The sequence below is a fragment of the Pollicipes pollicipes genome, unplaced genomic scaffold, assembly GCF_011947565.3.
Source record: "Pollicipes pollicipes isolate AB1234 unplaced genomic scaffold, Ppol_2.1 Scaffold_6138;HRSCAF=7277_pilon_pilon_pilon, whole genome shotgun sequence".
Taxonomy (NCBI): Eukaryota; Metazoa; Arthropoda; class Thecostraca; order Pollicipedomorpha; family Pollicipedidae; genus Pollicipes; species Pollicipes pollicipes.
In genome coordinates this window covers 23,067,547-23,091,836 of record NW_023596818.1, presented here as the reverse complement: position 1 = coordinate 23,091,836, position 24,290 = coordinate 23,067,547, and the positions used below count along the sequence as shown (strand labels likewise).

Below are 24,290 nucleotides of genomic sequence, written 5' to 3'. Positions count from 1 at the left end.
GTTGCCCCCCAGCTGTCAGCCGATGTTTGGGCTCGGATACGGTTGCTTCGCACCTTTGTCCGAGGAGGACACTAGTAAGGCCTGATGAGACATTACAGTTGATGTTGCTGCGCCCGGGACAGCTGCACAGGACGTTTGCAGTTGCGCCAACAAAATAGCAGCCCCTTACATTTGGTTATTTGGGGTGACCGGACGGTTGGCCTGTTCGGCCCGACCAAACGACGGCAAGCACGGTCTTGGCTTGTCTGCTTAGGTTTTTCTGCGACTTGAAAGCACAGTCAAACAAAAAATCAAACCACGTCACTTCCAGCGGTAAGCACCTGAGGCCACGCAATGGCCGTGGGTGACATTACTTGCCATGTTCCCTTAAAACGTTACGTCTTTAGCGTTTAAAGCTGACGGACGTAATTGCATTCGCCATAACTGCGGACATTTAGAATGTGGAACCCTGCTTTGGTAACAGCTTGTGCTTCATTCGCCTTCAATGAGCGGCGTAAAATATTAAGCTCCACGCTTGTCCCTGTTAATCAACATGGTCGTACCAGTGCCTCGAGAATAACAGGCCATTGGCCGCGTGCTGGAATCGGTTTTTGTGAGACCATTTACTTATAGCGTGGTCCGAGACCAATACAATTAATAAAAAAAAATGCTGAGCTGGACCCTAGTTGATTATTCAACTGAATAAAGGTATGCTGCGCCCGTGCGTTAATATTTGAAACTTTCTGGCATGCGCGGGTTCAGACCAGCCGAACAGATGTCATTGACAATGAACGCAGAGGGCCTGGTGCTTTACGAGGATACTGCGCGCGAGGGCGCAAGGGCTTGGTCCTGGCCGCTGGGGTGGCGCTGTTCCCGTCATTGGCCCAGTCAGTTATATATATATATATATATATATATATATATATATATATATATATATAGTTACCTCACATGAGCATTTCATATCACGCGCTCTTGCGGCACCAGATGCATATCTTCAAAAGAGCCTCTTGCTGGCCTGTCAATGGGTTGCCAGGGATGAATTATTTGAGGATCGCAGAAAATAGACACTGTAAGAAATCCTCAGATGTTATAAAATTTGGCTGAATTCCATGAAGCCAAAAACATAGTTCAAATCTACTGGTGTTTGGGAAACACTACCTCGTTAGATCTAGATTTCGAATAACTACATACTACCCCACGAGTGAGGACAAAATTTTCATTCATGACATGGCAGCCGATATAAGCCGACAAATAATTCAAAAACAAATAATTTGCAGGCTTCACCGATGGGCCCGCGGCTTCACGATTTCACATCGTGTGGCATTGTGATCGCCGTGATGTGAAGCCATCCTGAATGGCCTTTATACAACCTTTACAACTCCCATTTTATTCATACCCCACAAGTTCTGAATCACCAGGTAATAAGATCTGTTGCCGGATCTGGTTCTCCACACCTGCGCCGTGAGAACGACCCCCTAGTTCGGTGACTGTCTTTAAATTGAACTCAAGGTTCACGCGTAATAAGGGCCAAGACTTATCCTATCTTATACGGAGCCTCGCCGGCGCCCTTTAGACGGAGGAGCTCGCGGCACCGCACGCCCCCACAGCTCCGATGGTCTACGGCCAGCCCTAGACGGGCTGACGAGCAGCACGACCGGAGCCCGGCGGAACGAGCAGACCGCGGAGTCGCGCGTGGGCTGGCCCGATATGTATTGAAATGACTCCGAATCGCAGTGGCAGCGACGCAGCAAAACAGCAAAGGAGCACCGTAACCGCGCGCGACACGCGACCGCGCTGCGGACGAGACGTTGACCGCCAGTTTTGGAAGGTGTCACGGGGGATAACCGTGGTCTGTCCCCAGGGATCACGCAGACCAAATCGCAGCAGATTTGAAAGCTCGCAACAAACATTTTGTTCACTGAAAACGCGACGTAAATTTCTTCGTAAAAAACAACGATCCTTAAACATAACTCTTCATTCCGCTCCGACGCGGACGACAGACCGTCACCAATGGCGGAAACGTGTCGCAGCCATCGTGTAAGGGAGAGAGCGATCACGACCTACAGACGACTGCTACCCTGCACCACAGCTACGACGGACACGCCGGCAAGAACCGACAGTCGGGGACGCGCCTACATGCTGGCCTTGATGAAGTTGATGATGCCGTTTGTGCTGTTGTCGTGTCCGCTGACGGGCGTTCTGTCTGCCAACTCAGGCTCCACGGCCTTGGCCAGCTGCTTGCCCAGCTCGACGCCCCACTGGTCGAAGGAGTTGATGTCCCAGATCACGCCCTGGGTGAATATCTTGTGCTCGTACATCACTGTCGGCAGGCGGGGGTGGGGGGCACGTTAGAGCGGGGCGGACGGCTGCGGTGGGCGCGGCGCGCTGGCGGTGCGGCCGGCAGCCAGCTGAGCTCAACACACGTCACCGATGCGGCAATCGGCTATCTCCACACCCTCGAGCCGGTGGGTGACAGAGCGGGTGGGCAGCCACCAGAACAGACCGGGTGGGCGGGCACCCGACTGACCAGACGGCGGGCCGGCCGACACACCTTTACAGTTTATTCCGCTTGGTTTGCATGGGTGATTTGGGTTCCGAGCACTTCCCCAGGCCAAGCTTGCTGCGTGTACCGTGCACACATTGCCCGCTGAACACACACCGTGCACACATTGCCCGCTGAACACACACCGTGCACACATTGCCCGCTGAACACACACCGTGCACACATTGCCCGCTGAACACACACCGTGCACACATTGCCCGCTGAACACACACCGTGCACACATTGCCCGCTGAACACACACCGTGCACACATTGCCCGCTGAACACACACCGTGCACACATTGCCCGCTGAACACACACCGTGCACACATTGCCCGCTGAACACACACCGTGCACACATTGCCCGCTGAACACACACCGTGCACACATTGCCCGCTGAACACACATCGTGCACTGCTGCGTGCACGTTACCGACTGCACAAACCAGCATACCGTTCCACCCACTGAAGGCGAACGTAAAATGACGCATAAACGGACCGAGCTGAGGCCAGCGAACAGAGACAGGCAAACAAACGACGAGACACGCTTACAGGCACGCCGACAGACAGACATACAAGCACGGACAGACGGGCGCTCGATGCGCCAGTCCGCCGGCCGTCGAAGCTCACCGATCAGCGCGCCCAGAGTGAACGGCGACACCTTGTGCAGCACGATGCTGTTGGTGGGCCGGTTGCCCTCGAACACCTTGTGCGGCAGGATACGCTGCAGCTGGTCGGGCGGCGTGCCAGACGCCTCCAGCTCGGCGCGTGCCGCCTCCTCAGACTTGCCGCGCAGCAGCGCCTCCGTCTGCGCCACGAAATTGGCCAGCAGGATCCTGCCGGCGGCGACGGGGCCGTGGTGGGCACGTTGCTGACGCGGGCGTGAGTCGGGGGCCGTGCTGAATCACAGTGCAGGGTCGCTTGGCTTGTGCTGACGACAATTGTCAGGGACCGCTGCGTTGGATGGTGGTTCAGAGAGACAGTGAGAGCTTTGCTTAGTTACTTAATCGTGTATGTGTCACACCCGCTCCATGTGTCCGTGCTACACTCGCGCCGCCTCCCCCCTTAGTGACGTCCCCTCCCCCCCCCCCCCCGTGCCGTTCGCCGCATCGCGTCTCCTCACCTGTGGTGCTTGCCGTTGCTGATCGGGTTGTGCGTCTGTATGGACGCGATGAAGTCAGCCGGGATGAGGCGCGTGCCCTGGTGGATCAGCTGGTAGAAGGCGTGCTGGCCGTTGGTGCCCGGCTCGCCCCACACGATCGGACCGGTCGCGTAGTCGACGGTGTCGCCACTCCGCGTCACGTACCTGCAACAGCACCGCGCGGCCGGTGACAGCGCGCGCTCCCGACCGTTCGTCGCACGGCAGCTCACCGACGCGACCCGAGCACGGCGTGGCACCCACCGACAGGGCGGCGGGGACGACGGCCAGAGGGCCGGGATCAGACTGCGTCCGAGGTCGCCGGCGCCGCGGGACACAGCCCCAACCGCGCCGAGCTGTGTGTGCACAGTGCGGCGGCGCAGCCCCGGGCGTTTCCACTGGCCGCCCGCAGCCGCGACCGCGCGCCCACTCACTTTCCGTTGGACTCCATGTCGCCCTGCTGGAAGTAGGCGGCGAAGCGGTGCATGTACTGGTCGTATGGTAGCAGGGCGTGCGTCTCGGCGCCGAACAGGTTGTTGTACCACACGCCCAGCACGGCCAGAATGACGGGCAACTGTCGGGCGCGGGCGCGGCGTCAGCGAGGCGGGGCGCCGCGGCCGGCCACGCGCGAGCTCCCACACCACCACCGCTGGCAGGACCCGGGCCTGGCGCGTGACCCAGAGGTCATCGGGCGCAGCTCGACGTGCGAGGACCGGCGCCGTGCCGAGTCCGCAGTCCATCAGCCCATCTCAGGTTCGCGGCGCAGCTCATCTCAACGTCATCTGATGCCTAAGGCTTTCAACGCGCATTATGCGTACTGGTCCTTCTCAACGCGCTATTAGCCGTACGTTATAGCACAGGGTATCACACTGTCATATCAAACCATCAAGAAGTGGCTTTGACGCACCACCTCGACGGCTTCTTTAGGCAGATACGGTTTGTAATACGCAAAAACTGCAAACAGCAAATAAGCACATGCCTCCAACCTGTAGGCATGACCTCCATTGAGTCATACGTTTCCCTCCAATGATCAAGACTGATCGCCGATCAGTCTTGATCACCGCGCAAACGAGTTTATTTGATGGCAGACCGTGCCCCTGAACCACTGGCCGAACGCTGGCCCGCTGAACGCCAGCCTAACGATGGAGCGAGGAGAGCGCTCCCCAGTTGCAGCGCCTTATCGGCCAGGGCTGATAGGGAAGGCCAGACATCCCACCTGCGTTAGCATGGGCACTGGCCGGCCTGAACCAACGAAGCGGCTATCATGTCGAATCATACCATCGGCCATCAACCCAGCCACCAGCACAAATAGCGCTTCCCAGAGTCCTGACCCACTGTGGTGCGTCAGGATTGCGGCCCACCTGGCGGTGTCCAGTGTACACCTGGTTACAATTCACTGCATCACGTCCGGTGAGTGCTGCGTCCCAGGCCGCCAATTTTCAAATCAGGAGCATCATTATTTAGAAGCAACGGATAGCGTTCAGCTCGAACAGGATCTCGAATACTGGCTCCGACTGTACGCCCGCTCCGCCTGTTTTCTCTCAACGTGTACATGCCTTGTTAGCTGCAATGCTACCACAGGGCACGCACTGTCCTTATTTCTGATCAAAATATAACAAAAAAAAAATATCCACCCGGAACAATCCCCGCCACCCAAGCGGCAAATGGTTCTGCCACCGGCGGAGTCGTCCGCCTCCCCGACGGCGGACTCACGTTCTTCTCCAGCGGCGCCGTGCGGAAGTGATTGTCCATGAAGTGGGCGCCCTCCAGAAGGCGCTCGAAGTTCTCGAAGCCCACGTGGAGGGCGATCGAGAGTCCGATGGCCGACCAGAGCGAGTAGCGGCCGCCGACCCAGTCCCAGAAGCCGAACATGTTGCGCTCGTCGATGCCGAACTCCTTCACCTTGGTCGCGTTCGTGGAGAGCGCCACGAAGTGCTTGGCCACCATCGCCGGCTGCCGGGGAGACGGCGCGGCCGCTGTCACAGCTGGACACGTGCAGCGCTACGGGGGCCGTCGCGGCGCGGAGTATTCCAGCGGCCAGTGATAGCGGTAACCGTAGGTTACTTAAACACATGTTGAGCTGGGACAAGGCTACTGCAACACATGCAGAGCTGGGAGAAGGCTACTGCAACACATGCGGAGCTGGGAGAAGGTTACTGCAACACACGCGAAGCAGGCAGGCAATAGCGCAACGGAAGTCGAACAGACCGCTCCAGCGGGCTGCTCACTTCGATTCGCATGTAAATAAATGCTTATAGCCAGACGCTCAGGTCAGGTGACGATCATTCCAGTATAGCACAGCTTACAGTGTCTCAAGCCTGCCCCCCCCCCCCCCCCACCCCCCTGCCTTCACAGCGGGTCTGCAGCTAGTCTGGTGAGTGCCACAGCAGAGCAGCATCTTAACGCGCCTGCGCACGCGCGCACACCGCCCGGCCGGCGGGTGCGAACTCACATCGCCGGCCTGCGACAGGAACCACTCCTTCGCCGACGTCGAGTTGGTGATGGTCTCCTGCGTGGTGAACGTCTTCGAGGCGACGATGAACAGCGTCGTTTCGGCGTTCAGCGCCTTGAGCGTCTTGGCCAGGTGCGTGCCGTCGATGTTGGAGACGAAGTGGACGTTGGGGCCGGCTTGGTACGGCTTCAGGGCCTCCGTCACCATCAGCGGGCCCAGGTCCGAGCCACCGATGCCGATGTTGACCACATCGGTGATCGCCTTGCCCGTGTAGCCCTTCCAGCTGCCCGAGATGACCTGCGCGCATGGACGGAGCCCATCGGCAGGATCGCACGCACAGGCGGTGACGCCTCACATTCGGCGAGCACCGCTCCCCTGCGATGATCGGCTAACACGCCACATGGGCCTGAACAACACGCATGTTGGCCGTCCATTGCACTGACCGTCCATTCCATCAACCGGCTGCTAGGTTGGCGAGATGGGCTGTGCAGAGTGTTAAAGAAACTTGCGCCACGGATTGGAGACGGTATCCCACGAATCCGTACTATTCGTCCCGCGAAATGAAATCAAGTTCTGAATGAATAAAAGAGTAACAGCGAGAGGCAGACAGCAAAGGGTTAACATACCGAGTAAACTAATAGCAGTCAAACTCCCAACGTGACTGCATGGTAGGCTTAGCACAATCACCGGATAACTTAATCAGATCGTTGAGATCAGTAGGATCTGTAGGGCCGGAACACCGTTATCAACAAACATACTTCCATTTCCGTCCGCTTATGAGACTGCTGAGGTTGGCATATGTAACGGGGATCCAAAAGGTTCGCACAATGCATCATTCGTCGCATCATGAATACAAATAAACCACCACATACGGCAGGAAACCGACGAACAAACAAACAAACAAACAAATAGACGAACGAACAAACCAACGAACGAACCAACGAACGACCCAACGAACGAACCAACGAACGCACGAACGCACGCACGCACGCGCGCGCGCGCACACGAATAGCACACATGCACACATGCACGCGCGTACACGGACACCCACACACCTTATCTTTAAGTGTAAACACGTCTCCGCGACGCCAGCTCACCCCTGCTCACTCCTGTTCACCCCTACTCACTCCTGCTCACAGCCGCTGCTTGCAGACCACACACTTTCGCCCGCCAGGCTCCGGGGCGCGGTCAATCCCCGCCCCCCCCCCCCCCCCGTCGGCCAAACGGCCTGCCGCCGGCCAGCGCTGGCGCCCCACCTCGCCGCAGAACTCCTTCATGTGCGCCAGCACGGCGTTGACGGCGGGCATGACGTCCTCGCCGTCGACCGTCACCGGCCGGCCGCTGCGGTTTCGCAGGGCCGTGTGCAGCACGGCCCGGTCCTCGGTGAAGTTGATCCTCTCGCCGGCGAACATGGCGTCGCGCGCCGCCTCCACGTGGCGGGCGCGCGCCTGGCGACGGGTCCCGTCAGGTCAGGTCGGGTCAGGTCAGCTCGGCAGGGCGAGTCGGTGCGAGGACGAGGCGGCACGGCGCCAGGTCAGGTCAGGTCGGGCCCGCGCTGTGCCAAGACCGGACGGTGTCAGGTCAGCAAGGGATCGCGTTAAATGGCGTGAGATGGGCGTGGTGGTAGGCTCACACCGTACCAGACTAGAATGGCGCCAGGTCCAGATGGCGTCAGGTCGACGCTGCGTCAAGATAACATGGGAACGTTCCGGCCCACCCCTCAATGTGGCGCGGGCGAGAGCCAGCGCTCCATGTCAGATGAAAGACAGGAGGAAGGTGCAGGGTGCAGGGGCACGCCAGACTTGGTGTCAGGTGAAGGACGGCAGGAGGGTGCAGGGTGCAGAGGCACACTGCGCTCCGCCAAGTAGCAGGACACCGCCAAGGCCAAGGACCAGAATATTCAATTTCATTATAACAAACTGATGAATGGCAGACAAGCCATGGACATGAACACGACCGCCAGGCTGTACCAGCCCAGACCGGAGCACGGTTCAGACCGTGACCGAGCCATGGACACGAACACGCCCCGCCAGGCTACACCAGCCCAGACCGGAGCACGGTTCAGACCGTGACCGAGCCATGGTCACGAACACGCCCCGCCAGGCTATACCAGCCCAGACCGGAGCACGGTTCAGTCCGTGGCCGAGCCGTGCTGGCTCCCGCTGACCACAGGCAGCATTGGGCAGTGTGCCGCCTCGCCAAACAGCAGTCCGAACGACCGCTCAGCATCCCGCTCATCAGGCACGACCGCATCAGGGGCGGTCGTTCGGACCGCGGACACGTGACGCAACAACAGACTCAACGCCGTGGACACTGGCGACTCACCAAGTCGAACAGGGCGGCGAGTATCTCCTCGTTGATCCGGTTCTTGGAGAAGTCCAGCAGAATGTCACCGGCGGCGGGTGTAGGAAGCACCACGCTGCAATCGCCAGCGATGCGTGAACAGGCCGCTGACCAGGACCGAGCACACTTGGCAGCGTTGCCAACTTCCATGCCTAAGTTTATCTGAACGGTCTATAAGCATAGATGCGCGCTCGAGCTGGTGGGCATTAACGCTAAGCCACATTTATGCACATTACATTTACATTTACAACCAATGTACATTTACATTTGCATTTGTTATCTGTTTTATCATGAATACTGGACCAACTCGTCTCTCTCTCTCTCTCTCTCTCTCTCTCTCTCTCTCTCTCTCTCTCTCTCTCTCTCTCTCTCTCTCTCTCTCTCTCTCTCTCTCGCTCTCGCCTCTCTCTCTCTCTCTCTCTCTCTCTCCTCTCTCTCTCCTCTCTCTCTCTCTCCTCTCTCTCTCTCTCCTCTCTCTCTCTCGCGCGCTCTCTCTTCCTCTCTCTCTCTCCTCTCTCTCGTGCTCTCTCCCTCCCTCTCTCTCTCGCTCTCGCGCGCTCTCTCTTCCTCTCCCTTTGTTTCTCTCTCTCTCGCTCTCTCCATAAAACAACAGCACAAAGCACAAATATGCCGTGCAATGAACATGAAACCTGGATCACAGTGGTACCAGCTTACAATTGTCAGGCGCGCAACACTGGCACGACATACACTGCCAATGGAAACTTATTTGCTGTGAACTTGACAGCCCCCGGGGAGGTGCCTGAGATGCCACCATAAATTGTGCTGGCAACGCCCCCGGGTACACCGAGCGGCGGTTAGGCCCCCGCTGCCTGCCCGCACAATGGAGCACCGGCGCTGCGTCCGTGGGCCATAAAGTATGCCGCTGGTGCCGCGTCCGTGGGCCGTAAGGTATGCCGAGCCACGCTGCCCGGTCCGACGCGTCAGCAGTCAGGGCTCTGTGTGCAGACCCGCCAGGGGACCGCTGTCCGGTCCGGTCTGCGACGGTGAGTGCAGCGCGCCCCGGAATCTCGCAACACCAGGAAAGCCCGCGCCGTCGCACAGGTGAGTCAGCTGACCACGCATGCCTCCGCCGGCCTCTCTACATCGCATTCTCCCTCCCCCTCTCCCTCCTACAGCCCCTGTGCGGGCGGTGTCCATGCTTGCTTTCTATCCCAAAACTGTACCGGCCCCACCCACGTCACTGCCAGATGCAGCGGCACTCCATCTGACCTCTCCAGCTCCGCATCGCAGAGTGCCCCACTCATCCGCCCGCAGGCGAGTCAGCTGTCCACGGTTGCCAAAGGCGGATGGGAGTCCCTTTCCGCGGGACGGCGCCACCTGCTGACAGTGGCGGCCGGGCGCGGCTAAGTGGGAGCCCGTCAGGGTTCGTCCACCTCCAGCTGGATCCTGCCGCCATCCAGCCCGCCCATCAGCTGATATCCCACTGAGCTTAACTCCGTCCGGATCCGAGAAAGGCCCCAGTCTAGTCCAGTCCAGTCCCACCCATCAGCTGATAACTGACGGCTTTAACTCCGGCTGGATCCGAGAACGGCTTTAGTCCAGTCCAAAGTCCAGTCCGGTCCCACCCATCAGCTGACTAACTGACGGCTTTAACTCCGACTGGATCCGAGAACGACTCTAGTCCAGTCCAATCCAGTCCAGTCCAGTCCAGTCCAGTCCAGTCCAGTCCAGTCCAGTCCAGTCCAGTCCGGTCCGGTCCGGTCCGGTCCGGTCCGGTCCGGTCCGGTCCGGTCCGGTCCGGTCCAGCCCAGTCCCACCCATCAGCTGATATCTGACGGGCTCAACTCCGTCTGGATCCGAGCACGGCTCGTCTCCGGCTGGATCCGAGATGGCTCCAGTCTCCGCGCAAAAGGCCCAGATCCAGTGTCTGTCCATTGCCCCAGGCAACGTCGGCTCGCTGTTTTCGACGGTGGCCGACTGTTTCGTCATGACCGCTAAAGGCAGTCCAATTTCATGTTACGTCACACGACGTCAGACACGACACGTCCCGCCCGACTAGAGCTACGCCGTTGCGATGTTGAACTGTTGAAATTCTGCTACGTTGTCCGGGTTTGGGCCACATGGGTATCACCACGCAGTGGCTATCTCGGCTAAACCCTGCCGGCTTCCTTCCAACACGGCACCGGGCGAGGCTCTGTGCACGCGCAGGGCAGATCGCACGCCGACAAGACCGCCAGCAGCCGCCAGACGCGGCGGGGAGAACGGAGCCGGGCCGCCGCTGGCGCCAGCGTGCCGGCGGCCGGTCACGGCCGGCTGGCCGGCGGCGAAAGTAGACGGGGCCCAGCAGGCCGGTCGGGGAGGTCCGCCGATGGCAGATCTGAACGGGCCACGGGCCCCAGAACGCTGGCCACAAACCTTACAGGAAAAGCAGGCTGGAGGCGGACGGCACCGGGGTGGGGTATTTGGGTGGAGGGAGTCATCTTTCCCGACATTTTCGCCAGGCTATTGTTGTTGTGCCGGTGTCTGGCAGCATCACAATACTGCAGCATGCATCAAGAACAGAGATCCACAGCAGCAGAAGAGCCACAAATCACCGAAAGCGACGTCACATATTAACAGATTGCCAATGTCCTTTTTCGTATGCTCGACATAAAGCCCAATTCCATCAGGGATGGAAATTCACGACCCCGGCTCCAGCTGATCCAGGCTTACGAGTGCGTCATAGCCTGATTACCCAGAAGCCGAGCCGAACGTCAGCCGTACGCCTCGGCGGCACAATCGCGTGCTCGTGCGCCGCCGCCGCCGCCGCCATCGGTCAGAGCAGGCATTACCCGACCGGCAGGAGCGCGTCCGCGGCGTGATCCCTGCGCACGGCCGGCAAGGTCACCCCGGCCCGCGGTCGCCCGGCGGTACGAGCCGGCCGGCCGCAACGCTATCGGCGCCTTTCCTGTACAGGCCGGCCGCAAACCCCACCCGGTCACATCCGGCCGCGGCTGGGGAGCGGGCCAGCGTCTCGACCGGAGCATCGCCGACGGCGCGCCGATGTCCCGGCCGCGGCCGAGAAGCGGGAGCGGGCCAGCGTCTCGACCGGAGCGCTGCCGACATCCGGCCGCGGCTGGGGAGCGGGCCAGCGTCTCGACCGGGGCATCGCCGACGGCGCGCCGATGTCCCGGCCGCGGCCGGGAAGCGGGAGCGGGCCAGCGTCTCGACCGGAGCGCTGCCGACATCCGGCCGCGGCTGGGGAGCGGGCCACCGTCTCGACCGGGGCATCGCCGACGGCGTGACGGTGCCCCGGTCGGTGCGCTCACGCGCCGCTGCCTTTTGTCCACGACGCGGTTGAGGAGTCTTTTTAATTGCACGAACAATTTTGTACGCACCTTTTGAACTAGATGCATTTTTGCGACAACCAAGCCAAACAGCGCTTGTTGCGTGAGTATCGACTGATCCATCCACCGTCCGACCACTGATCCCATCATACGATCATGAAATCCCGAGTCAACGCTATAATTTGGGGCGAAAGCTTAGAGTGCCGCATTGCTCGGCCTATTCCGTCTTACCCTCTGGCGCCACGTGACTTTTAGCGCGGCCGCCATCATCGGCCGCAGGCAATCCCGGTCGGTCACCCCAGCCAGAGACAAATAGCGAGCAGAACAGATCCCACCACGGATCGACGACTTAGAACGCAGTTGCTCTGAACACCTATCTGTCTGACAAACACTGGAAGCAGCCTGAAAGCCCTCCAAAACTGCAGACCCGACACGCTGGGGTAAACTGGCCGCGGCACTATGCCAGGGAAGTCAGGTAAGTCCCGGGGCCCAACATTACAAGACTGCCGCATTGGCTGGGAAATCACGGCCTCAGAGGACGTATTTCCGCTTCCCATCCAGCGCTGCAGCCGGTCACTTCCATTTGCAAGGTCTCCAGTATGTTAGTTGAAGCAGGGTGACGCGTACTCCGGCCAGTCTCCGCGTCGTGTAGTCGGGACGTGTTGATCTAGTCCTGGCTTTGCAAGTACAACAGTTGAACTGTCCCACTCCAACGTCGTGCAACCCTATCTTAGGACACGGCCAAGAACGCACTGCACACGGCTGCGGGCGCGACCTTCGCACTCGCCGAAGGAGCCCGGTCGGCGCTGCCCGCCGCAACAACGGCTCACAGCTGCCTAGGCACGTAAGCCGACACAGCACACCTGCAGCTCCAGCCGACAGCGCCACGCAACGACCTCAAGTGTCAGGCTATGGGGTACGATTCAGCCCACCCCATTTTAAACATTCGTATCACGCAGCGACTGGCCTGCTGCAAGCAATGTCTGGCCTACATGAAGATGGAGCCTGAGCAGAAGCAAGCAAAAAGCACTGCTCGATGAACAAATTCAGCGTGAAGGTACCACCATCACAACTGAGATGACACACGCAACCGATCAGGCCACTATATGCGCTGGTCAAAGGTTTCGTTTTTTTTGTCATAAACGCAAAGAAAGCAAAAAAAGTCGCGCGAACAAAAACGTAACTGAAAACTACCTAACTTCAAATAACTAAAATACATCGATAGTGGAGGGGCCAGAAGCTACTAGAAGTCAAGCTCCAATAGTCTATTGTACCAGCAGCTACTAAGCGAGTTCAAATTCATGTCTGCACTGAGCAAAGCTTAAGTTTGCAGGCAAGGTAATTAACCGCAAACTAACCAGCATCGAAGAACTAACAGGAAGTCACAAAAACCTACAACCAGTAGAACAGCCCTATTTGGTATAAAACCAACGCCACTAGCGCATCGCCACAGCATCCGCAAGGTTAGCTGACATCAACATGCACGACACTACTCTAGCGAAAGCAGGAATAACTGTCGCTCCTCTTGCTACAGAGCTTGCAGCACACGAGGACAGTGAGAGCGGAACCTTACCTGAACTTGCTGAACCGTTGGCTGTCGGCCTTGAACATATCATTCATGTTCAGCGACTTGCCACCGCTGTTGAACAGCGCCTCCAGCTTCTTGTACGCCGCATCCGTCCTCAGGTTCGGCTTCTGGTCCATGGTAGATAGTTGAGGGAAGTGGGCCGCGATTCCAATGGTTTGCTCGGAAGGTTCTGTCAGAAACGAAGATGCGTTAACGAACTAGCTCAGTCTAGTTCTCGTTATGAAATATGAAAGCCTAATGCCATGGTAAGAATTAGCGTGTAGACGGTCTCTTTAGGAGAAAATCTTTTAGGATTGAGAATTCTTTACCCGCACCAACACGAAAGCGCAGTCTACAGCTCCACACGGCGCGACAATGGTGACTGGTTTGCTCACAGTACCGCCATGCCCGCTGACGGCGGGGAACCACCAAGCGTAACCCAAAGCCGAGGCCGAGCGCTCAACTGAGACCCACGGACGGTGCCAAGGCCGCGAGAAAGTGTGCCAGAACAAACAGGTATACCCGCCTCGGCCAACAATGTCACCCTGACACGAAGGGCGGACACCAAGAGGAATCAAACCCTGTACGTCTGGTTTTCCAGGCGCGGAGAACTGTAGGTACCATCATTAAAAAAAAAAAATACTCTCGACATCAACATTATCACTCATCTCATCTCTCATCCCCACTCATCGACATCTCGACTTTACGCGCCAGCTCTTATGTATGGGGGTGTTAGCTGTGCACACTGGCAGCGCAATTTTCAAACGTGCGCTGACGCCGAGGGCATTTATGCCGTTTGGCGTCTGACACTCAATTAAGCTTGTACAGAGTGTAAAAATCGTGTTCTGATTTCACTTCGACGAGAATAAAAATGACGCTAACAAGCGTACGGATGCCAAAGATTCAGCGAACCATGGCAATTTGTGTCAAGCACCATCCATACCATGCCATCACTTCGGGCACTCGTGCTGCCGATGACCACCTTTTTCGTGAGAGGAGGACTGCGCGCCTATCACTTCACCATAACCTCTGAGCACACGTCGCGTACAATTTTGCGCGCCACCTGGCCACCGAAGCTCTGAGGCACTCTTCCAGCCACCGAAGCTCTGAGGGCTCTTCCAGCCACCGAAGTTCTGATGGCTCTTCCAGCCACCGAAGTTCTGATGGCTCTTCCAGCTACCGAAGATCCGAGGGCTATTTCAGTCACCGAAGCTCCGGGGTCTCTTCTCACAGACTCGGAATTCGAGAAATCTCGTACAGAGAAAAAAAATGTAAAGGACCCCATCGGGAGAACAGCCCGTTTATCAGCTGTCTCTGCTGCCGCTGACAATGCGCTCGACGAAGTGCTCCTGCAGCCAGATGCGGGCCACCCTTGATGTGCGATTGATCGCCCCGGTCAGGCTGGCATCAGATGCCTCCCTCTTGCCATCAGGGTCGCGCTCCAGCCGCCCCAAGAAGCACTTCACCATGTCGACGCACCGCTCGTTGTTTACTGTGACGCTGCATGGTCATTTTGGCTATACAGCGAGCCCCGCTAGCACGGTGTCTGACAGCTCCGAGGCCAAAATCCGGCAGTTCTGGGCCTTGCCCTTATCCATGAAATGTCCAATGCAGTAAGAGGTGGGTCTTGTCTCTGGGCAAGATGAGGTTCAGAAACACAGAATTGGCTCTCGTCTTCGTTTTCAGTCAAATGGCAAACGCCATCCACTGCTTTTTAATGGCTTTTGAAGATTGGCCACTTTCTGGGGAGCTAGTTCAGCACCACGTTTGAGAATATTCCATTCGGGTTTGTATAACCGGTGGCGACATTCTGCACCCTCTCCCGGATGGATTTTGATAGGTCCTCAGAGGTAGCATAGTTGACTTTCATGATGCCATCTGCCGCTCTATTTCACTTAACTCTCCCACTTCGTCCTTTATTTCAGTTCAGTGCAAACCCGTCTCACCAAAACTTGATTGATTTCGTTGCCAACTTAAGCCCCAAAGCGCGTGTCATCGGTTGACGCCAAAAAGCTTGTGCTTGTGTGCTGTTAGGGCTCCGGAATGCGCGCATGAAATCAATACATGTTTTATCCCTTCCGCCCCCGTGCATGCATTTTGAGTAGCTCTCAGCATAATGAGTAGCTCGAGGGGCTCAGTATTGCTAGCCTATACCTACCAACATACATCAAAAATTGAAAAGTGACACCGTAAACCCTTTCCTTCGGCCAAAATAAGCGGTATTTTAATGAGCAATGCATAACGTTTTCCACAAGCATCCCTCCCACCTTAAAAAAACTACGTTCTGCCGCTTGTTATATGACGGTCTACAGCATATCTTGATGAGCATTGTTCAATTTCACCTAACTTTGATGCCATCAAGTTTGTGGCCGGTGCCAACGTAGCGTGAACGAGTGCCAAAGGCTGGATCATATCGAACGGTGTTTGAATTTTCGGAATCTGACGATTAGACGCTGAGATGACAGAACACTGTACATCACCCACTCGGTCGCGCTGGGCAATATTTCACATGCTGCCAAGTTGACAAGAATCAACCGCGGAAGGAAACAATGTGACACGCTTCCGGAGTTATCTATTTCCGGCAACTTGAATCCACATTATTTGTCATTGATTCCGTTCTGGACTTAGGCTCTAGATGTTCTGACCTGTGACGCTATCACACACATGACCAGAGCCAGCCTAGTGTTTTACTGGTGACAAAAGCCGAGGCAACGAATGGGTTTGATATTTTCACTGTCGGTTGGCTTTTAAAATCAGGAGGGATGCTGTTAACCCTCAAGCGGTCAAACAGGGGAAAGGCCTCAGGTGCTGCCAAGCAACCCAACAACAGCGGCATAAGGAAACAAGTGAACCTATTAACAGCCGCATGCATTTCCAGCAGCTGCCTACACATCATGCCATTGAGTACAGGATGGCTTCCGTGCTGCCCCACCACCAGCATCACGAACTCCCTACTTTCCATTTCTCCTGCGTTGGTAAATAAACCACACGCTTGCTGCAACACCGCCGAAAGATCGTTATCTTCCTCTCCTGGGTCCAAGCCACCTCCTGCTTCCTCAAGGCATATTCATTGAACTTCGCCTCCTGCATCTTGTTTCATTTAATATTCTCTCTCTTCAGCTCCGCCGCCTTGTTGAAAGACCCGAAGGATGGCCCATTGCTGGCTTCCCTCAGCGACTGGGTGCTCTTAAAAATGGGCGATGTGCTTGCTCCTTCAGCGGTTTGTGTAGCCGCTGATCTGCCGTATCAGATTGTTGCCCATGGGCCGCTACAGGTCCGCGTCGAGAATAATCGTGTCGTTTGGCATTCTGGTCTGCTTCTCAACTACGAACTCCACGGACAGGGCCTCCTCATCCAGTCCGCAGTCTCGTCGCTGCCGCCAAGGCGACGCCCAGCTCCGGCAGCACCGTCTTAGTGACAAGCATTGTTCCTGCTCCAGCGCTGTCTCCACCACGGACTTCAGCGCGGCTTGTCAGTAGCTTTCCTTCTCAGAGTCAAAGAAGTCCTTGGACACACCAGAGAAGAGCGGGTTGTAGAGCAGGATGAACGAATTGCCCACGTGGCCCTTCCTCAAGCCGGTGTAGGGTTTCTAGCAGGTCTTTTGCTCCGTATACATCGGTTCAGCATAGATCGTGCGAGTGTAGAATTGAACGGTTTAACCAGACGCGTGCTGATGCATGCTCTGCGGTCTGCGTGGTTCAGAAGGCCAATGGGAAGACCACAGCGTGCCGGGCCCTCAGGAGCAGGCTCAGGGAGCACGTGATGCTGTTGGCGGTTGACACCACAAACGCCGTTTTCTATCTAACAACAGATCATGTGAATTCAAGTTGTCGCCGGATACAGATGTTGTCATGAACATGTCACCTTTTGTCCTTCTGCGGCTGATTCGTGTCGACCCAGCGCCACACAAGAAATTACCTGCCGGAAATCTTCAGTGGCTTAAACTAGCCCCCTGTTATCTCGGGATCTAATCGCAAGATTCCAAAAATGTACACACCATTCGATAACCCTGCATTTTTCATCCGTTTAAAACCACGCTGACACCGGCAATGAGCGTGGTGACGTCACAGGTCAGCTCCAACCCATCAAAACTCATCAAAATACGCTCGAGACACTTGCAATGTCGATTTCAGGCTTTTTAGGCGGAAAGAAGTTACTTTGGAAAACGCAAGATATCGTTCAAACACGACTTGCTTACTTTGGCCAGGGGCAGGGATTCAGAGGGGTGCTTTTCTATTCCTGAGATTTGCGTCTTTATAGATAACGGCTAGCACCGCCTTAAAATGGCGAACATTACGTAAGTTGTTAAGTGCATTTCTGAAGAGCATTATTCGCGTAGATAACACACACGGAAAAGCCTTATTCCTCGGAGAAAAACAGGTGAATGGAAATATAGATGGGTTCATATTTCGGCAGCATGCCTTACCCAAAACAGTAGCATACGTGAATTCTCCCGGTTTCGCTTCAAGAAATGAGGTGTCAAACTTAAGCACTTATTACTACTGTCTTACCTATTAAAATGTCGAACACTCTCACAACGCATTCTTTTGATTGTTAGATTCATATTGATTATTTAATTGCTGACTGATTAATTGAAAGCAGGTCTTTTTTAGCCAGTAACTGCCGGTATACTGAAGGTAGAGGGGGGGGGGGGGGGGGCGTGAGGGGCGTGGCCTAATCATCACCCTCATAAGCCAGCATATTTAGATTTAATACCTCCAAATGGAAAGTTAAAAATCAGAGTACGCATTATCTTGGACAATACGATGGGGTCCGTTGTCACGCGGCAAACGCATTGCAAAATGTCAAAATTCGATCATCTCCGGTTTCTCTAAAGTGAGTTCTAGGTAACAGTTCCAGCCCTTAAGAAAGTCCTGGCCACATCCCTGGTGCACAGTTTGGTTGTTTGGATAAGAACCCTTTGGACCAGAACTGATCATTTCAGGGCTATGGGATGAAGGAAAATGGTTAACGGTGGGGCAGGCTTGCATGCGCCTGGGGGGTCAACCGCCGATATTTAACCCGCGCATACGTGCTGGGTACCCGGTAGGAGTCACCCTTCCTACGGGCTCTCGGCCCACTCGTGGCTGACATGCAGCCTGCCCCGGACAAGCGAGGTGTCTCGAGGATGCAGGGTGAAGCGAAATAGAGGATAAGAGGGGCGGATCCCCTGATGCACAGCTTTGCACGACCACGTAAGTACAGCACAGGTATGGAAACATTAAACAGGGCTTCGTGACCATCAATCAACGGAGTATCATGCCATGTGATAAATGCCAATGAATTTGAGCATATGACTTCAAATACTGCATCCTGTGAAACATTGTGCTGAATACAGTGCAGCCATTGCTGACCACTTCTGTGCATCTGAAATCCATGCAATGCCATTTGCGGCATGCGAGGTGATTCAACATATCTCCGTCTTCCTCGCTCTGCGTCAGAGCACACCGAATTGGAGACAGGTTTCGAAAATGGATGACATTGGCTGCTTCCTGGTCAATTGCTTGTGTAGTAATGAGCCAGATGGTGACAAGAGTTGCATGGTTTCTTGATGGTATATTTGCCTTCTCTGCGCCCTTGGTCTCATGTCTTTCATGCTCTTTGCTCAACACCTTTATCTGCTCCACTGATTCTGAGATTGGCAATCAGTCCTCAAAAATGCTAAAAAACAAAGATAACTTTTCCTACCATAATAAAATCCAAATGCTACATTCCAATCCTGTCACAACACCACAGGGAGATCATACTTAAAACAGACTATAATCAAATGCCTTAAAACGTGCAGATCACACAAGCTCTTTGTAACTGTGTTCAGCTCAGTGCAGCGGCAAATGTTGTTGCTTAAGAGCTGTGCTGAGCACAGATTTGAAACAGTAGTCCATCTTGCCCCTGAAACTGCACAAGGATGTGATCCAGGATACTCATGCTAAGCATCACCTCACCATTTAAGCACTTATTGCTTTGCCTGTGCTCTCATAAACCATACAGAAACTGTGATCTTGGAGAATAAAAGCTGTCTACACCACATCAAATTCTTAATGCTGTTTTTTTAAGAGATGGGGCAGCATCCTGAGCTAGAATCTTTCTAAGGCTGTAAACCTTTTCAGAGCTGGGGTGACATCCACAGACATGGCATTTGTAATGCTGGGGAAGTGTATCTAAAGACATGTTCAAGTCTAAAACCCGTGCAGTACCTGATGCCAGGCCAATGTTGAAAGGCAGGATACTTGACTGAGGGCCTCAGCATCAAATTTGAGCATGCTTGTTTCCAAGTCACATTATGGCCATTTTCACACTGCCTAGATCAGCAGACAACATGCCACAGTGTGCTGAAAACCCGGCTCTGGGTGAAGTGAATCAGGGACTGGAATACATTGGCTTCAGGGGAGCCACATCTTGATGCCATACACAAATACTTTTGGGACCCAAAGCTGGAAAAAGGTTAGCTGCTAGGTTTGCTAGCAATGATTGATCTTCATTCTTTTACATCAATATTTTAACCTAACCATTTACTGAGACATGATCATTGATTTGTACTGATTGAAATTGATAAGATTTGCTGCATGATGCCAATCTGAGAATTGCAAGGCAACTTTAAATGATTATTGCAGACAAGCTGAAATTTGAGATGCCTGACATGAAATTTCACAGCTTTCAATGCCTTTCACAATAAGAATTGTAATATTTTTCATGCCAATATGGATAAATTGTTAATTTACAGTGTAACATACTAAACCAAACACCAAGTTCCAGACTACACTTATTGAACTGATTTATATACATATAGCTATCCCTTCACTGACTTCCTTTGCAGTCTAGTGAAAATACCTATCTTGGTGTAGGTGTACTTTCCTACCTAACATTAGAAAAAATCATTGCACACCATTCGTCGTGTTTAAGGCGGCACAAATGGTAAATAATCTCAAAACAGGTAGAATCATGCTCCTACCTTCAAATTTCAATGACTTCGATGGCGGGCTCCCGAGCGCCGCGCGCACCGCACCGTCTGGACTCCCCAGCGCCGTTTCTGCGTTGCCGTTGCGTAAATACAATATTTCTGCTTACCAAGAACTCTACAAAATGTACGGGACCAAGGCAAACCATTCGTCGTGCTTAAGGCGGAACATATCGTAAATAATTTCAAAACAGATAGAATAGAATCATGCTCCTACCCCCGAATTTTAATAAATACGATAGCGAGTTCCCGAGCGCCGCACGCACCGCACCGCACCGCCTCGACTCCTATGCGCCGTTTCTGCGTTGTTGCGAAAGCACAATATTTCTGCTTATCAAGAAACATAAACATGTACGGGACCAAGGTAACAATAATAAAGCAACCAAAATCGTTTCTTATCGAGTTTAGGTACATTTATGAAACACACAGGCCAGAATAGTCCAGAACATATCCTAAACTAGCCTAACCTAACCTAACCTAACCAAACCTAACCTAACCTAACCTAACCTAACCTAACCTAACCTAACCTAACCTAACCTAACCTAACCTAACCTAACCTAACCTAACCTAACCTAACCTAACCTAACCTAACCTAACCTAACCTCCCCACCCTATATCCCCTTCAACCCAGCATCCCATTGGCATCCATGTTCCATGCCATATATAGGTGCCATATAGTGAGCTTTTGTTTAGCTGTCACATTCTCATTTTGCTTTACATTCCCCACCCAATCCCCCTGCAACCCATGGTCCCGTTGGCGTCGAGGATCAAATTTCATGGATTCTTGTTACCTTGGCCCGGCCGGTGTCGCGGGTGCTGTGTGTGTGCGGCGCTCGGGAGCTCGCCATCGCAATTATAAAAAATTGAAGGTAAGATTATCAATCTACCTGTTTTGTGATTATTTACGATATGTCCTGCCTTAAACACGACGAATAGTTTACCTTGGTCCCGTACATTTTGTAGAGTTCTTGGTAAGCAGAAATATTGTATTTACGCGACGGCAACGCAGAAACGGCGCTAGGGAGTCCAGGCGGTGCGGTGCGCGCGGCGCTCGGGGGCTCGCCATCCAAGTTATTGAAATTCGAAGGTAGGAGCATGATTCTACCTGTTTTAAGATGATTTATGATATGTCCTGCCTTAAACACGACGAATGGTGTACAATGATTTTTTCTAACATTAGGTAGGAAAGTACACCCTGACCCCTATCTTGGCTAGGCATAATAGGCACATTCATTGCACGGTAACTTGAGATATTTGTTTGTCAAAGGTGATTTAACCCACCCAAATCACATGCAATTAACATGATTTACAAGGAAATGTATCAAAGACAATGCCTTAACACTCATGATGTCTAGCCCCAGTCTGTGACCAGTAACAAATTTTAAAAGAAACCACTGAGTGGCACACCTTAATCACTTTGACGAGCTGAGCCTGGTACATACTTAATTCAGCCCAAGGTTTTCCAAACTATTAGCCTGAAAACATTTTTTGGAATAATTTTGCTGGAAGCTTTCAGCACAATCTCATCTGTTAAAAAATATGCTGTCTTCATAATGCAAATGGTAATAAGTGTGTCAAACTTGGGACCTATGATGTCACATCTCAATTCACTAAAATTGTTATGCAAGCTCACTGCTACAAGGAACAGGACATGATTTTAAAATAATTAATTTTTTCAGTCTGAACAAGCAGCTGAGCCTTTGCCTTCTAGTTGTTTTACATCACTATTCTCTGACCATGATCTCAACATTGCTCTGTGGACCAAGTGCTGCGTGAGTGCAATCAAGTTAATCTGCAGTAAACACATCAACCATTGCTGGCAGCATCTTGCGCATTACATAGATTTAAGGTCTAATGCATGTGTTCTCCATCACTACATTCTCACCATCAGCTTCCAGAGACTCAGAATTATCCTCAGGGCAAGCATTTTCCACTTGGTCTTTCTTCGTGCAGCAAGGTGCCAGTTTGGGAAGGGGCATACTTTCCACCAAAAAACACTTAGAGGTGATGTAAGGGAAATACTACTAAAACACCAAAGTTTGCCAACAATTGAGGAGCGACCACTACGCCCCAAGACACCTGACGAGAAATGATGAATACACAAACGCCGCACGCATTATTCAACGCAGCGGCAACATAGAGGCGCTCGTTTTGCTAGAAACAAACAAAACCACGTTCACAGCATTTCAAAAGTCTTCCCAAGTGGAAGCATGCACGCAATACGCGAACGAAGACAGTCCGACTCACCAGCCAACCCGCCGGTCCCCGTCGAAGTCGACTGAAGCCTTGTTTGTATCTGTAGCGCTACTATCGAAACTCAGCCGGTCCGTTCGATGGACGTGTTCGAATAAAACTGCTGATACGTGCTGATCGCAAAAATAAACCACTCGTGGCTAGCTTTGAACATCTCTGCCACTTTTCTGCTGGCAGGCAGATTCTCACACCAATGATTCTTTGTTCGTCTCTGATAACGAACAGAGGGTTTGACACTGACCAAGGTCATTCGTGGTTTGGTTTATTGAAGAACCGTGGTTTAGCTTACTGGTCTAAGCAGAGAGCGGAGGTGGAAATTAAAGACTCGGGCCCAGCCCGGACTACTTCTGGCAGTCCCGCGGCGACGTCACCATGAGGCTGCCTAAGGCATTCATGCGTTGAGGGCATCGTCGTCGTCGTCATTGAGACTTCACGACGCACTCAGTTGCCGAGGCTATGCGGCGTCGCCTGTCTCTCACACTGGTAGGGAGGGCGGACACCAAATTGTTGAGGGTATCACTTTATGGGTATTTCAATAATCGTTTGAAATATTTGCAACCCGTTCTTTTCCACAACATGAGGCGCGAGACATTCGTTAGTACGTATTCTAGCCATACCGTAGGTAAAATGCATGTGGCTGGTTACACAATTCAACACCAGCCTGTATCACTGCGACATGTTTGCGTGCATGCATCTATGCGATGCATCCAATAAAGGCGACTTTTACCAATATTTCATAGGATTATCATTCTAACTGTCGCCGACTGTTTAGGACTTGCCACCACTGTTTTGGTCCAGATGCAGGTTACTTCAAACTGGTGATACGCATGGACTAACGGTCAGCTCCACAGCAGGGGTACATTCGAATGTACAACCAAGAAGAAGGCAAAGCGGTCTGGTGTGCGGACGTGACGGTGGGGTGCCATGCTCCCCCGTGGTGCTGAGTTACCGCCACGTTGCCGCCACTGCCGCCGGCAATCGGATCTTAAATGTGGTGGCCTAGGTCAGAAGCGGGCTGGGCATGACAGGGAGTTACAGACTGTTGTGATGCGACGTTGCTCGAATATAGACGGCTCCGTGTTTGGACACTTTTATTTGTACTGGCAAGCTATGCTTCGGAACAATGTCGACTGACCTGGAGAAGTCGGTGCAAATGGAAGTGACATTTGACAAGTGCAAGTGACATTTGTGGAACGCAACGGTTGTGCTATTCCTATGCTCAGTGGAGGAAGAGATATCGTCGCTTGGTTCACCCGGGATTGAAGTTGTGTCGGCGACGGATAATTGATTGGCTCCTTATCCCACCAGAAAGACGGACCCGTTCATGGCGTGTCAGACGTCTTTTAGCCGGTGGCTTCTGGGTGTCGAACATGAATCGATCGGCGCCTACCGGAGCGACCTGCGCCGTTTATCGAGGCTCGCCGTTGTCGCTGAATTGTCAGATACTGACATCACGCTGCTGTACCTGTGCGGTCTATCCACCGCTTTGTGAAACCGGTCGAGCGCCGGCGCCCGAGATACGGCGGGGTCTGTAGCGGAGTCGAGCAAGCGGGCGCGGCGGATCCAGGATGAAGGCGGAGAGGCGTACCGGCACTGGTTGTGGCGGCACTGACGGCGAGTGGAATTGGATCTAAGCCGCGACGCCGACCGATGATGCGGCCAGGCGGTGGCGGAGGAACTAATCACGATCGATTGGGTGCTACCGCTGGCGCAAGGTGACAGGTAATTTCGCTCGCGACTGTCCCAGCCCGGTTGTCGTGCGCGGGAGGCCCC

General features: G+C 54.0%; 1 protein-coding gene across 3 annotated transcripts; it reads right to left on the bottom strand.

The window, feature by feature from the left end:
- Window positions 1-1,641: 1,641 nt before the first annotated feature.
- Window positions 1,642-22,628, bottom strand: Pgi (glucose-6-phosphate isomerase). 3 transcript variants are annotated; one of them, XM_037229125.1, is made up of 10 exons: window positions 22,512-22,628; window positions 13,316-13,499; window positions 8,438-8,531; window positions 7,369-7,560; window positions 6,113-6,409; window positions 5,374-5,613; window positions 4,095-4,234; window positions 3,646-3,828; window positions 3,153-3,358; window positions 1,642-2,302 (listed from the first exon to the last, which is right to left on the bottom strand). In XM_037229125.1, exons 2-10 carry the CDS (start codon window positions 13,444-13,446, stop codon window positions 2,115-2,117), a joined length of 1,671 nt encoding a protein of 556 aa, XP_037085020.1. In that variant the 5' UTR covers window positions 13,447-13,499; window positions 22,512-22,628; the 3' UTR covers window positions 1,642-2,114. The 3 variants fall into 3 exon arrangements, with proteins under 3 accessions (XP_037085020.1, XP_037085019.1, XP_037085021.1); XM_037229124.1 differs by lacking the exon at window positions 22,512-22,628 and adding an exon at window positions 22,150-22,468; XM_037229126.1 differs by lacking the exon at window positions 22,512-22,628 and adding an exon at window positions 13,639-13,663.
- Window positions 22,629-24,290: the final 1,662 nt, after the last annotated feature.